This window comes from Marmota flaviventris, chromosome 14 (genome assembly GCF_047511675.1).
Source record: "Marmota flaviventris isolate mMarFla1 chromosome 14, mMarFla1.hap1, whole genome shotgun sequence".
Lineage (NCBI taxonomy): Eukaryota > Metazoa > Chordata > Mammalia > Rodentia > Sciuridae > Marmota > Marmota flaviventris.
Genome location: NC_092511.1, coordinates 62,065,365 through 62,080,937, shown reverse-complemented (window position 1 = coordinate 62,080,937; position 15,573 = coordinate 62,065,365). Strand labels below are relative to the sequence as shown.

The 15,573-nt window shown below is 47.6% G+C and overlaps 1 protein-coding gene across 1 annotated transcript; it reads left to right on the top strand.

Annotated features, from left to right (window-relative positions):
• Positions 1 to 1,798: 1,798 nt before the first annotated feature.
• Bola3 (bolA family member 3) lies at positions 1,799 to 11,061 on the top strand. The gene is made up of 4 exons (XM_027943819.2): positions 1,799 to 1,907; positions 4,196 to 4,316; positions 7,478 to 7,566; positions 10,818 to 11,061. The coding sequence occupies exons 1-4, from the start codon at positions 1,854 to 1,856 to the stop codon at positions 10,881 to 10,883; spliced, it is 330 nt and encodes a 109-aa protein (XP_027799620.1). The 5' UTR covers positions 1,799 to 1,853; the 3' UTR covers positions 10,884 to 11,061.
• The last annotated feature ends 4,512 nt before the right edge of the window (positions 11,062 to 15,573 follow it).

The window sequence follows — 15,573 nt, the reverse complement described above, 5'->3', positions numbered from 1 at the left end:
TTCACATACAGAAACCATGTCCAAACCATGCCTTGGATCTTCTCAGTAAATACTCTGATAATGTCCTCTCTACCTAGGGACACTACAACCTGTGCCATTATCACTGGCCACTAGATGTCAGTGTCCCCTGCCACAGATGTCTGATAGTCCTCTAAACTGAGGGTGTGGGAAGGAAGCAGGGTCGGGCAGAGCCAATTATTCAAAAGTCATAGAATAATATGGGTAATTGTTGAAAGTTGGAGTCACACTTTCAATAAAGGAGGAATTCTGCAAATACAAATTTGTGAGTTTGATTTAATCGGAGTCGCTTGGTTACAAGTGACAGATTCAGTACTTATTTCCAGCAATGCTGGCTCCCAGTTGCACAAGCACAAACATCTGTCTCCTCTTAGCTCTGCTTTCTTCTGTGTCTGCTTTATTTGTAAAATAGTTCTGCCCAGATGGTTGCCCCCAAGCAGCTCCAGGCTTTCTATCAGCTTAGCTAACCCAGTTGAAAAGAGCATTTCTTTAGTTCTATGTAAGGTCACCTCACATTGGTCTGGTTCAGATCATGTGATCAACCCCAAGCCAATCCCCATCTAGTTATCCTGAGTTGGATTCTGTGTTCACTCCTAGAGCTGGAATTGGGTGGGCCTCATCTGAACATGTGGTTTGAATAACAGTGGTTCACCACTACATTGCTTGAAAAAGTTGTTTTGACAGTTTTAAAGTATCATTGACCTCAATGAAGAAAATTGAAAAATTAACAAATTATCCCCGATCATACTAACCATAACTTTTTAGGAACCAAGCAGAAAGTGTGTCCACTAACAGTAGCCCAAAGGAGAAATGATGAGGGCGGATACATAGGAGTCACTCAATATCAGAATGAATGAGTATATTTATAAAGAGCAAATATTGGTCCAATCCATACAAGTACAACACTAGAGATATTGATTACATAGGCCAGAGTGCAGTGGTAAAAAGCTGATGAATCCTTCAGGGCAGCACTAGATCACATGCTGCAATTACAGCTCCCGAAAGGACTTGGTTGTATTTTGGCTTTGACTTGTCTGACAGTGCTCCATATCCAGGCAGGCTTGCTGACCAATTGCCTCAGCTTACAGGACTCCTATGATGTGTGGGTCCAACCTGTGCCTCTGCTGGGCAATGTCTAGCAGCATCTTAAACCCAGACCTTTCCTACCTCATCCGCAATATCCAGTCAGACTATTTATTCCACTCACCTCCCAAATGTCTCAGTTCACTCCACCCATCCCTCTTGCCACTTAATTAGTGGCAGGCCCCTCATTTCTCACCTGGACACTGCATTATCCTGGGACCTTCTGTCCTTGTCTCCAATTTCAGCCCCTTACATTCCACCCTTTCTCACAGAAGCCAAGGTGATCTTTCTAAAATGCAAATCAGAAAATGCGTCCCTTGTTTACATCCTTCCACGAGAGAGACCCTGGAGAGAAACCCGAGCTCCTCAGGTCAGAAGCCTGCCCGGCTGCAGCGATGGGGAACGGGATAGAAGTTCCACCAGGGCACCACGGTGAGGAAAGGACGTACCGCGCTCCCAGAGCTGGTGTTGCTGGCTGCGGAGGAAGGGGATTTTGACCTGGCCAAGCCTCTGTCTTGAACCAAGACAGCAGAGGCCGGAGGAGCCCGGTGCTGACCAGACCGAGTCGGGGCCCGAGCTGGGCGGGCTCCGAAGTTCTGGGCACCGACTCCCCGCGGCCGGGGCGGGGCGGGGCAGACTCGCGGCCTCCGAGCGGCAGGGGGCGGCCTCGCCCACAGCGACAGGTTTCGGCCCTGGCTCTGCATCTCTCGGGAGGAACGGCGATCTCGGGCTGCGGGCCGCTGCGGCCCGGCATGGCGGCGTGGAGCCCCGCCGCGGCAGCGCCTCTGCTCCGCGGGAGCCGCGGGGTGAGCGGGCTGGGTCGGGGCTGTTCTCTCCGGGCGAAGCTTCGGGGGGACATGGCCGGCCGCCGTCGGGGCTCTAAGAAGGGCTCCCGGGGGCGCGGGCAGTGCCGGAGGCCGCGCTCTCTTTCATTTTGTTCGTTCATCCGTTCACTCCACGGCCATGGGCGCGCGGAGGAGTGTGAGGCCCTGCCTGGCGCGATCTGCTGCAGCTTCGGCACTGGGTGGAGGTCGGGGTCCAGGGGGACAGACACATAAACAGTTGTGTACACCCAGAAGAGAAATGTTGATTCGCGAAGCGGAGGGCAGTTGCCTCGTCCGGGGTCCAGGCGTGGGTGCCAGGCGCTGCGAAGAAGGGTGGTCTGGGCCATGGGAACTTCGGCCGAGCCTTTGACCTTGACCCTCCAAACTCCGCAGCCCCGGGCAGAAAGCCCTGTAGAGGGCACTCCACTCGTGCCCTTCCAATCCTTTCTGCCCCTTCTTGACTGTCTACTTCTTTTCCCTTTGGGATTGATCCTGCCTCCCTGGTGCATGCAGAGGTGTTCTACCAGCCGGCTACTGTCAGCTTGGGTAGTGGTCCACTGGGGACTTCGTCAGGCCTTTTAAGGCGCTGCCCACAGGTGTGCTAAGATGATAGATGGCTTCTTCCCAAGGATTCTGCAGCGCTAACCACCCTCTTCCACTTACTGGTTGCCCATTCTGCTTGCCATCTGGTTACCCTCTGCCTTTCCCTCCACCAATATTCTGTCTCCCAAAGCACCTCCACCCCTGCCCCTGCAATCTCACCCAACCTCAAACATCCACTTTTTGCTTTTCTCTACATAGCACACAGACCTAATTCCAGATTCTTCTCCCGACCTGCATTTCAACTGCCTGCCAGACTTTCTTTGCCTGTGCCCAGTGGGCATGCCCCTAATCTGCTCAAAATTCATCCATCCATGAGGGCTTCTGAGAACCAGCACCAGGCTTCACTGCAGGCTGCTATTTCAGGACAGTTGCTTTCTTGGCCTTTAAGAGCAATTGGTGAGAGAGTCCCATTTGCACAACTGAGATTCTATGACAGGACCCTACTCTGGGCCATCAGGAAAGACGGGTGAAGAAGTGGCACCTTCAGCACCAGCACTTGCTAATAATCCTGGGGTTTTGCCTGCCTTCCAATGCCAATCAGGGACCAGCCCAGTGATTCTCCTTCCTGGTGTCTCCCTAGACTAGCTGTACAAGTCACAGTTTTCTGCTGCTTGCTTTGGTACCAAGAGCCTAGGTCACACCTGGGGTTATATAGCCTAAGAAGACGAAAATCTCTAGCCTGGCACTCAGCCTGCCATGGTCTATTCTCAGCCTCTGCTCAGCATGTGTGGGGTCCAGCCCCAATGGCTGCCAACCTGCTTTTCTGCTGCTTCCCTCCTAAGGTTTGAGACATGTTCCTTCTCAAGCACTGGCTTCCTCTGGTAACCATCTGTGAAGTGGAGGTGGGAGATTGTTTTCAATGGTGAATAACCCAAAATTATTCCTTCTTCAGGACATTTAATACAACATCTGTCTCTTCTCTCTAGTGAGAGTTAGTACGTGGTATAAAGGGGAGCTGGCAGTAGGTTGTGAAGTTACCTTCCCTTGCGGAGGGTGCAGCCTGTTAATCAGACCTCAAAAGTGAGTAGGATTTGACCCCACTCTGCAGGGCAGTAGATGGGCAATGCCACAGTAACCTGGCAGGGTAGGTCTGAGGCAGGTTCCCTGGCCTTTTCTCTGACTCTGAATTTTTTTTTTTTTTTTTTGTACCAGGGATTGAACTCAGGGACACTAAACCACTGGGCCACATCCCAGCCTTTTTTTATATGTATATTTTATTAGAGACAGGGTCTCACTGAGTTACTTAGGACCTCACTAAGTTTCTGAGGTTGGCTTTGAACTCACAGTCCTCCTGCTTCAGCCTCCTGAGCCACTGGGATTACAGCCTGGCTCTGAATCTTACTAACAGAGCCATCCTTGGGCACATTACTTAGCGTCTCAGTGTCCTTGACTGTAAAACTCTTACAGTACTGTCAAAAGGTAAACGTCTTTTGGATTGGGTCTCAGGCCTTGTCAGAGTAAATTATTTATGATTTATCTTTGCTCCCACCCCAAAAGTTCTGTTCTGTGTCCTCGGAAGCTAAATGGCCACTTGATAGCACATATTCCCTCTGACATAACTCATGGCTGTGCAGTGAGGATCAGGGGCCTGTCTTGTAGGGGAATGGCAATAGCCCTGGGGGCAGTACTGTCTTGCTCTGCCATGAGCCTTTTCTCTTCTATGGCAGTTTCCTTTGCACTGTGTCCACCGGATGTTTGCATCCCAGACTGAAGGGGAGCTCAAAGTGACTCAGATTCTCAAAGAAAAGTTTCCTCGAGCTACAGCTATCAAAGTCACTGACATTTCAGGTAAGGCTTTCTCGTCATTCCCACAGAACTTTGATGAGATTTTAGCCTGTGGAGAAGCAGACAGCAAGGGGCTAGGGAGGGAACTTGGTGCCATACCAGTGGCCTCTCAGTATGTGTTGCTTTGGGACAGAAGGACCTTGGCCTTTCCTACCTGATGTTTTGTGGAGGTGGAAGTTTCAGAAATGTAAGAGGGGGAAACTGTGAGGGGAGGGCCTTGCTGGGAGGATTCAAAATTGCAAGCCTGGCCTATCATGAATGAGATCCCTCTCAGTCACTCCAGAGTTTCTCATTTCACTAGAGGTAGGCCTTACTCTGATTCCCCCACATTCTCCTGACACCCTGGAATGTCAAAGCTCCAGCTGCCTTACTTTCCTCAGGATACAAGCTCAGAAAGGCCAAAGGATCTTTCCAGGCCCTTGAAGAGAGGAGGCAGTAGAACCAAGGCAAAACCAGGACTCTCTGCTAAGCTCAGTTACTAGGCCAGCCAGCCCACCCTTTCTCAGGCAGCCTCTGATACTCAGAAGTTCAGGCTGACTGTAAGGAGCATGCTGGGGACACAGCTTCTGCACTCACAAGATGGGGAAGACAGGCTCTTTATCCAGACACACACATGGGCAGCCAGATAGGCTTGTATCTCCACACCCAGACTTAACCACTGCTTTGCCACAAGAGCTCACCAACAGCATTTACATGGATTCTGAAAAAGTTCTAGGAAGCTAAAGATCTGTCAGAATGATATGTCAGGGGACAGCTCTGCAGGGTCGCCAGGCAGTGCTGAGACCTTGATGTCACCAGGCCTTTACCTGTCCCAGGCCTAGGGCAGAGCTGGAAGTTTTCCCTCAGTTTGGCGCTGCCCAGCCCTGGATGGAGTTCTAAAAGGATGTTGTGATATTATGGTGTACATATTTTGGTTTTTGACCACAATTCCTGGCTTATAGCCCCTTTCCCCAAAGCAGGCCAGAGATATTAGAATTTCTCTTTCCCAAGACATTTCATAGAAACTAGTTTTCTCCCACCTTTTTTTCTTGGAGCTGGCCATAAGGAATTCTCTGGTGATTATACCCCTTTTTCAGAAGGAGTCCTGCCCTGTGTTCACAAGGAAGAAATTCTGCACAGAGAGGCCAGGAGGAGTCTGAATAGATAGCTTGCTGGGTTTCCCCACCCAGTATATTAGCAGTTGTGCCTTTGCAATGAAGTCTCCAGAAAAATATCAAAGGACAGGATTCAGAGCTTCTGGGTAGCCGAACACATGGAGATTCCTGGAGGTAGAGCTCTGGACAGGCTATGAGAGCTCTGTGCCCCTTCTCCCATACCTTACCCTTTGCATCTCTTCCTCTGTATTCTTTGTATTATCCTTTTTTTTTTTTATTGGTTGTTCAAAACATTACAAAGCTCTTGACATATCATATTTCATACATTAGATTCAAGTGGGTTATGAACTCCCATTTTTACCCCAAATACAGATTGCAGAATCACATCGGTTACACATCCACATTTTTACATAATGCCATATTAGTAACTGTATTCTGCTACCTTTCCTATCCTCTACTATCACCCCTCCCCTCCCATCTTCTCTCTCTACCCCATCTACTGTAATTCATTTCTCTCCTTGTTTTTTTCCCATTCCCCTCACAACCTCTTATATGTAATTTTGTGTAGCAATGAGGGTCTCCTTCCATTTCCATGCAATTTCCCTTTTCTCTCCCTTTCCCTCCCACCTCATGTCTCTGTTTAATGTTAATCTTTTCCTCCTGCTCTTCCTCCCTGCTCTGTTCTTAGTTGCTCTCATTATATCAAAGAAGACATTTGGCATTTGTTTTTTAGGGATTGGCTAGCTTCACTTAGCATAATCTGCTCTAATGCCATCCATTTCCCTGCAAATTCCATGATTTTGTCATTTTTTAGTGCAGAGTAATACTCCATTGTGTATAAATGCCACATTTTTTTATCCATTCATCTATTGAAGGGCATCTGGGTTGGTTCCACAGTCTAGCTATTGTGAATTGTGCTGCTATGAACATCGATGTGGCAGTATCCCTGTAGTACGCTCTTTTAAGATCTTCAGGGAATAGTCCGATGTATTATCCTTTATAATAAAACCAGTAAACCTAATGTTCCCCTGGGTTCTGTAAGCTGTTTACACAAATTGTACCCTAGAAGGGGGTTGTGGGAACCCTGATTTACAGTGGGTCAGTCTGAAGCACTGGTGAAACAACCTGGGGCTTGTGACTGGCATCTGCATCCAGGTAAGTGGGGTCACACTGAGTTGGATTACAGATATTCAGCTGATGTGCGCTGCTGTAGGATGGCTTGCTTGCCAGTGGAGAGAAATCCCCCCACCTGTGAGGTCATGGGCAGGTCTGTTGTGAGTGCGTAATGGGAGAAACCGAGTTTGAGTGGGTTTTTCATTCTCAGTCATTGAGTCCAGGAGCCTGAGTGTAACCAAAATGTGGATTCCTCAAGCACATGACATGAGAAGCAAAACAAAACCTGTTGAGTAGATTGTACTTCTCAGATAGTGGCCTGGTGTTCCCAGTGCAGGGGACGTTCTCCTGTGCTTTGCTTTGTTTTAGTGCACTTGGCCAGAGCTGGCAGGGCCCACCTGCTTTAGGGCTTCACTGTAGCTCCAGGTCCAAGTCCAGCATATTCACTGTGCCCCTGGTTCTCTCCTGCTTCTTTGCTCTTTTCTTTTCTTTTGGATGGGATCACAAGTACAGCCTTTAAACCAAATTTAGTGTATTTTTTGCATTTTTAAAAATACAGATTGCAGATCCTTTGGAATGAGGAATACTGAAATTTAGTCCTTCCCACTCTCTGCCGTGGCATTTGTTGTCCTACTAAAAGAAAATACTCTATATTCCTTAAGTTTAACGTGCTTTGTGCCTTATATTTCCTGCCCACAAGTGATAATCCTGGGTAGCACAGTGGCCTTCCAAAAGAAAGAGCACATTTGGGTTGAGGCAACCTGGAAGAAGCCTGCCAGGAGGTGTATGTGGTCAGATCAGAAGCCGTGATCTTTTTTCTACCTGTCTTAGCAACATTCCTAGATGCCAAATAATAATACTTAGACCTTCTTTGGGTTGTATTGTACTTCCAGGACACATGGGACCATGGCTGTCACACTTAATAATCAAAACACTTTTGACTTGTGTTTATTTTAGGAGGCTGCGGGGCAATGTATGAAATTAAAATCGAATCAGAAGAATTTAAGGAGAAGAGAACTGTCCAGCAGCACCAGATGGTTAATCAGGTCAGTGGAGGTACCAATGATCCTTTGCCACTGGCCTTCAGCACCTGGGGGATGTGGGCAGAGCACCGTGGTTTTCACTGGCAGTCCTAGGAAAGAATAATTCAAATTCCACAATTGCACAAACAGGACTGGAGACCTGAGAAAAATGAGATTGTGGGCAAATATGGATTTTATTCAAAATTGGAAACAAGCCACCCAATTGTTATTTTGTAGTTGCTTGTCTAGTGAATAATGTTTGTAAGCAGGCGCAGTGCTAAAGGATAAGTGTTTTTGTAGATTTGGGCTTTTTTTTTTTTTTTTTTGCCTCCATTTAGGCCTACTTTACAGGTGGATGAATTCATGTACAGCATGATTGAGAATGGCTCCAGCTGCCCCAACCCAGTGACAGAACATTTGGGCCCTGGAACTTCATGTTCAAACAAACTAGGGTCCATTTATGCTTGGTTTAATTTGAACTTATACCAGCTTTGGCCCTAGGGCCTGTGTCTGTAACTCACCCTGTTCAGCAGGTGGTTTTTGTTTTGTTTTGTTTTGACATCATTCTGAAAGGTCTTGCACATTGTAAACTAGTTTAATTTTTGTAAAGCACAGCTATAGTCAACAAGATCTGCAGCGGCCCCTCGTACATTGCGTTCAGGTGTTCTGCACTGCCATTTGAAGACACCCTGCTTCCCTGCACACACCATCCAGCAGCCTGCTGCTTACTCATCTATTCTTTCTGTATCTGTATATTTGCCCAGATCAGATCTCCTGCCTAGACTGCCCTTCCCCTCTTGCTGGCTCAAATGCTCTCCCCCTCCCTCCCTGGCAGGCCATGAAAGCCCCTCCACCCTTCGACTCCCTCTGTCAGCTGCCAATGTTTTCTGCCTTGTGTCCTGGATACTTATGCCCCTGCCGTTTATCCCTTGGAACCTGGGAACCCTTTGTGGGCTGGTTCCATCTTTTAATTTCTCACAGCACATAGCCCTACAGCCCTAAGGAATGCTGGTGTCTGGGCTGTTGCTGACAGCAACATTCTTCCATGGGTCAGAGTCCAAATAGAATACAGGGGAGGGAAGATGGGGTGGCTCAGCTCATCCTGATCTGGTGGAATTTGGGTTTTATTCTCAAAATTATGTGGTTGCCTGATGTAACCTACTCCCCAGGTGCCACAAATGCCACAGCACATGGTTAGGGCCCTGATGAAGGTATCTAACTATACCAGGTGGGCAGTGTCTAGATGATTAAGTTTGAGGATATTAGCTTTGATAGAGTCACATGGGAGGGACAAAATGAAACCTCTTTAAAGAGCAGGTCAGTTGACCTGTAGGGGTCTGAGCTGGGGCCTGGAGTTGCCCTGCTTCAAGCAGGTATTAGCACCCATCTAGGAGGAGATGAACCTGGGAATGACCAGCCTCTTGTGCCCAAGGTCAAGCTTCCCAAGCACATTGTTTTGTCTTCAAAAGTGGAGTGAGAGTGGGGTAGGAGCCTCATCCAGCACACAGGATGTCAGAGTGGGGCCCTGGCAGGCCTGGGTCAGGGTAAAGCTTTCCTTCTGGATCTTTTCTGGCCATCCTCACACCTAGTGATGTTCATCTTGGTGACACAGGATCCAATTCTTGGTCCGGAAGTCCCTTGCTGTGGTAAATAGCTGTTGCCCCCTCCCTCCTGTGGCCTCTTTCCTGTCTGCTGCCTGATGGCCCTCCCCTGAGGGCACCTCTGCTCATGTTTCCCCTTTTGCTCAGTGTTCTTCCTAACCTGGGATTTCCCACCCTCAGGGGATCTGTCCCTGCTCTTGCCTGTTCTACTCCAGGCTGTCCAGCTCTAGGGCTGCCTCCTGCTGGGGCCCCTTCTCACCCACTTGAAAACCAGTGTGCAGGAGCGCCCCCCTAAGGACACCTGTAATCGGGCTGCCAGGCTTGCAGCCTTCCAGGGCCATTGCTGCCGGCCTGGAATCTGATTTTGTTGCTTTCTGTTTTGTGAACTTTTACCTTTATTGTTCTTCCACACCTTCTCCTCTGAGTCCCCAGCTCCCAAAAATGTGGTGGATATAGCAGAGCTCAGAAATGCTTATCCAAGGGCTGGGGCTGGGGCTCAGTGGTAGAGCGCTTGCCTGGCATGTGTGACGCACTGAGTTCAATCCTCAGCACCACATAAAAAAAAATGAAATAAAGATATTGTGTCTACCTTAAGAAAAAAGAATATGTTTCTCCAAGCTATGTCTTCTCACCATGCACTTTGGCCAGGTTACCTCTCCCCCTAGGGCCTCAGCTTCCTTCCTCTCCTGTAAAGTGACCCAGGTGATCTCAAAGGCCCTCTAGCTGTGGCATGTGATATGTGTGATACTGTGGGGGTGTTGGGAGCCTTCAAGGAGCCGCACAGAATGCAGGGAGAAGGTGTTAGGAGAGAGAAGTGTGGAGACCTGAGGTGGCAAAGCCCAGAAGTTTCCTCAATCCAGGACCATCAGCTGAGCCGTGATTGGGCCCTCATCCAGCCAGCGAGGCCCAGGAGTGTCTTTAGCTTGCAGAGGGCAAGTGGTCCCATGTGCTGTACACTCTTCACCCAGCTGCCATATGAGGCTGTAAAAATGGGGAATTTGTGGCATTTGTGTGGTTTTAAAGAATAGCTGCTCATGGTTTGAAATAGCAAACATAGAAACAGCTCTAAAGTTCATTAGGGGACAAGTTGAAAAGTTATAATACATCTGTATCATGGAACATGATGCCAAGGCAAAGAATGACACTTTATGCTTACTATGGAAAGGTCTCCAAGGTAGATGGTTAGGGAAAAGCAAAGTATAGAACAGTGTGTTTGAAATGTTAGCCATTTGTGGTTTTGAAAGGCAGTGGTGTGGAATATACATTCATGTCTTTATGCATTTTACCCCTGTAAATATATACAAGAAACTACAATAGCAGTTTCCTGTTTGGGATGGGAGATGAAGGACAGGTGTGGAAGGGAGGCTTCACCATATACCTTCTGGTTTTTCAGCTATGGTATTTTTTTGTTTTTGTTTTGTTTTTAGATCGAGTCTCACTATGTTACTTAGGGTGATCTGGGATTCCTGAACACAAATGATCCTCCTGCCTCAACCTCCCAAATGCTGGGACACTAGGCCCGTGTCATTATGCTCAGCTTAGATATTATTGATTAAAATAATTATAAAGGAAAAAATTTCTTAGACAAAATGTGCAAAGTCTATTTCAAATGTATAAAGATATTCTTAATTGATGGCAAGTACATAAAATGATGATGCTCTTTTACTTACTCAGGCACTAAAAGAAGAAATCAAAAGCATGCACGGACTGCGGATCTTTACCTCCGTCCCCAAGCACTGACCACACCCTGACTGCACAGATGCTGCTGCCTGAAGCCCTGGGTGAATTTCACTGATGGCATTCTTCCCAAGGCATTTGCCAAAAACTTTATCTATTTTTGGTCATAGACATTTCTATATTATAATTATAGAAGAGATGTTATCTATTTAGATGTTAATTAAAGGCCATAGATACCTGACACTTTGGGAGGGTTGTGACTAATGCTTAAAGTTCATTTATTTCAGGAGTATGTTCCCTTTGTCCAGAGTGGTCATCTTTGGACAGTTCTGTCCTGCCACTAAAGACAGAATGAGCGCCATCTTTTTGTCTTGTGAAGAGGTTTTCTTAGAGCTGGGGGTGTGGGCTCAGTGATAGAGCGTTTCCCTAGCATGCATGAAGCCTTAGGTTCCATCCCCAGCACTGTGAAAAAACAAAAAGTTCTGGTTTCTTTCCCTTTATGAAACTGCTGAATTCTCTTTATCATATCAAAAGGAAGAAAAGGTCCTTTGCTTTGGCTCTTCCTTCATCACTCTTGCCTTTCCCTCCAAACTTCTTCCAAGAATTATCTTGGACCCTTTTTATACTCTGGAGCAGACCTAAGGATTTAGGGTTGCTGAGTCTGCATCCTCTCCTGTGTTTAAAGATCCCCTACAGTCTGCCTTTCAAGGGAGGACTAGCCCGCCTCCTCTGATAGGAGCAGGGGGTGGGGCTGGGCCTTATCAGACTCCTTTGCAACTCAGCCACAGGCCATCTTGACTCAACCCCTGGCAGACAGACCTGCCCTGAATTTCTCAGCAAAAGACACTAAGAAGCAGGGATATGGGACATGAATTCCAGCTGCTGTGGCTGCAACATCTGGTGTTCTGGGTGGTGGCTGCATAGTCAGTGTTATAGGCTGCTGTCTCTGAGCCCACAACAGTAGCTTCAGTATCTGGGTCTGTAGCACAGTTTGGGCTTCAGCTGCACAGACTGCCTTATTCCTACCTGTTTTCAGAAGCTGACTTTCCAGTGTTCTCAGAAATCCTGTGACTTTTCCTGTATCCTTGCACTAGATTCTTCCCTGATTACAGAAGTCAGTCATTGGCGGATGCTGGTAGCTGAGAGCCCTGGTGAGTTCACCAGCCCTTTGCAATGTGGGCTCCTGCCCTCCCATCCCTACCTTTCTACTGTTCAACTTCCTCAGAGGTGACCACATCTACCGCCTCTCTCGGTCCTCAGCTCCCTGGTCACCATGCTGGTGGAAAGTTGACATCTATTCCTTCCTCAAACTCCTTTTTGTATTTCATAGGTTCGACCACCAGAGAAGTCAGTGGTCATTGTCTGTTCTGCAGGTGCCTCCCTAAGAAACAAGGGGATATAGGTAGAGCAACCTTAGGTCCCCATGTTTTTTGGACAGCACAAATTTCAAACACTGTTCACATACCATCTCCCCATATTGTGGTTTAAAAATATTCTCGTCTACACCGTGGGGTTGGGAGGAATTGATATCCTGCTAGGGCAAAACTGCCTTTGACGTGGAATGGTCACTCAATTCTATCAGTGCTGAGAAGATGGGACAAAACTAAGAAAACTGTGTCCGAGGGCCCAAGCCACCTCCGAAAGGGTTAGATAGCAGGAAACATCTAAGACCATAGTCCCAGAGGCTAGCCAGATGGTAGTGATCAGCGAGGATGGAGAAGCCACAAAATTAGACCCATCAGTTACTTGTATGGAACCTAATTGTCCTCCTTTTAAGGTTGGGCTCCACATACTGATCTGCTCCTAAAGAGTAGAATACAGGGTAAGTGACGTGCAATTTTACAGACAAAGTCCTAGAAGGCACTATGACTTTCCTCGTCACCCCTCTAAGCACCCTGTTGTGAGGACACATGAGCAACCTATGGAGAGGACCATATGGTGAGAAACTGAGGCCTCTCACCAAGAGCCAACCTAACAGACTTACAAACAGCCAGCCAGGAACAGGCCTTTACCAAGACAAGAGCCATCTTGGAAGTGGATCCTTTGGCCACTGTCAGAAGATCGCAGCAGGAGCCAGAACCACCCAACTGAGCCATGCCACACTTCCTAACCAAACTGTGAGATATAAATATTTGTTTTAAAGCACTATGTTTTGCAGCAATAAAGAATGTATTTGCACATTAATGAAGCATCTCATTGATGAAAGGGTTGAAGGGCCAAACTGCCTTTTAGATGGGGGCACATCTAAATATCAGAAGCAAAAATGCCACCGACTCTCCTCTTCATCATTTGTTTCAAGATCTGCAGGGTTTTTTTTTGTTTGTTTGTTTGTTTGTTTTTTGGTACTGGTGATTGAACCCAGGGGTGATTAACCACTGAGCCACATCCCCAGCCCTTTTTAATATTTTATTTAGAGCTACCGGGATCACAAGTGTATATGCCACCATGCCCAGTCTGCAAATCAGCTTTATTGTTTCTCATTCTAGATTGGTGTCCACTATATCACTTAACCACCAGGAACTCTTAATTTTAACATCTTAATGTTCAGGACATGAAAAGGGCATACTCTCCTTCCAAATTCCAGGGAAAGCCTGGTGTGAAATAGTCAGAGAGGAGTGCTCCTGAATCCAGAGCCACCTGGACTGATGAGCTGAGGGCCAGGAATCTTGTAAAACCGCAATCTCTGACTGGACTCTGGTTTGGGGTGAAGGAAGGAGTTCCCAAAAGAAGCTGCAGGTGTCAGGACAGGGTTGTTCCCCAAAGAAGGGGTTAGGGATGGAAAACCAGGTGTTCTCAGGGTGAGGAAAAGGTTAGCAGGCCTGCCCTCCTAGGAGTGTCCAGATGCCAGAGACAGACATTTCCCCAGTGTCTCCCCCTGGGACTTGAGGCCAGTGAACTGTCCATCCTACCACTTTCCAGGCCTCTGCTCCTGATTCTGTCAATAAGAATGCTTTAAAGTAGCCTCTCTACCCCCATTGTGCTTCCTCCAAAATTAAGAGGAAAGACCAGAGAGGAATCACAAGTTTTCTTTTAATTGATTAAAAAAGAAGAAATTGTTTAATCTCAGCAGCTAGAGTAGAACATTGCAGACTGATACAGCAACTCCTAGCTTTTTGATTAGATGCTACTTGTGGAAACTGCTGAAATTATATAATACATTTCAGAGCTGAGTACTCTTAATTTTTTTTTTTTTTTTTTTGGATATAGGCGATTGAACCCAGGGATGCTCTATCACTGAGCTACATCTCCAGTCCTTCGAACTTTTTATTTTTAGACAGGATCTTGCTGAGTTGCTGAGTCTGGCTTCAGACTTATGATCCTCCTGCTTCAGCCTCCCTAGTCACCAAGATTACAGGAGTGTGCCACAAAATCAGTCTGAGTGTCCTTCTAAAGGACAGTGGCAGTGGGAAATGCAGTTCTGCGTGTGTGTGTGTGTGGTACTGGGGATTGAACCTAGGGTCTTGTGCTTTCCAGGCAAGCACTGGGAAATGCAGTTTTGAGGAGGATGGCTTGCTGATTGAAACTAGGGGAAGCTCCCCAGTCCATAGTCCTCACCCTAATTCCTCTTGTGCCCCCTCAGCCTTGGGTGTCTAACACCCAACTAGCAGTGTATGGGACCAACTGGTCCGAAACCTGGGAGAGGACCTGGTGCCAGACACAGACAATGGTGAGGAGCCAATAGTCCCCAACTTCCTCTCTAGGGAACTCAAACTGGGAAGGGAGAGTAAATGACCCAAGACAGCCAATCCATAGACAGGCTAGTGGCTGATGGGAAGTTCAGGGCAAACAATCCAAGGAATCCAAATTGGGAAATACGGAGAGAAACTGAAGTTGAAAAAATGGATGGAGAGATAATCATCCATGAAGGGCCATAGCAAGTAGGATGAGGGAGATGATAGTGATTCCAAATCTGGCTGCAAATTAGAACCACCTGGGGTATTAAAAAATGCCCACATCTGAGTCCCTGCCAGGTCTGAGGCTGGTTAGTGAGGGTTGGAGACGGTGGCGGCTCAGAGACTAGGTAAGCCATGTGAAAGTTAGAACCCCTGGAGGGAACCACTTCAGACTCTAGAGCCTCATGAAGCAGACTTCTCACTCCTCGCTGACTTCTTCCCATTCCCTTTTCCCTCCACAGAGCTACTGGTCACCATTGATTTACCAGCTCATCTCCATCTCCTACCTGTTTGGGGAAATTAAACTCCTCCATTCCTTATGAGGAAGGCAGAGGGCGGGAGAACTCAAGGCAACTAGAGCTGCGGCAGGTCCCAGCCAAGCTTGGCACAGGACAGGCCTGTCCTAGGAAGTGGTTGTAGCCACAAGTGGCCAGTTTATCCTCTGTTTGGAAAGCAGCCCAATGAGCCTGTAACCCCATAGGCTGGTTTCTAATCACAGGGTGCCGAGGCACAGAGAGGAGGTGTGGGTGGAAGCACAGGATCAATCCCTAGCTCCAATTGTTGTGCACTCCTACTCTGTACTTCCTTGTCGTGACTGTCAGAAACCTCATTTTGCTGGGCACAGTGGTGCACACCTGCAATCCCAGTGGCTCAGGCGGCTGAGGATTGTAAGTTCAAAGCTAGCCTCGGCAACTTAGCTAGGCCCTGAGCAACTTAGCAAGACCCTGTCTCATAATAAGAAGATATAAATAAAAGGGCTGGGGATGTGGCTCAGTGGTTAAGCACGCAGGGATTCAATCCCTGGTATGGGGGAGGGGGGAATAATAGAAAGAAAAGAAGCTCATAGCATAAGTCAGCAA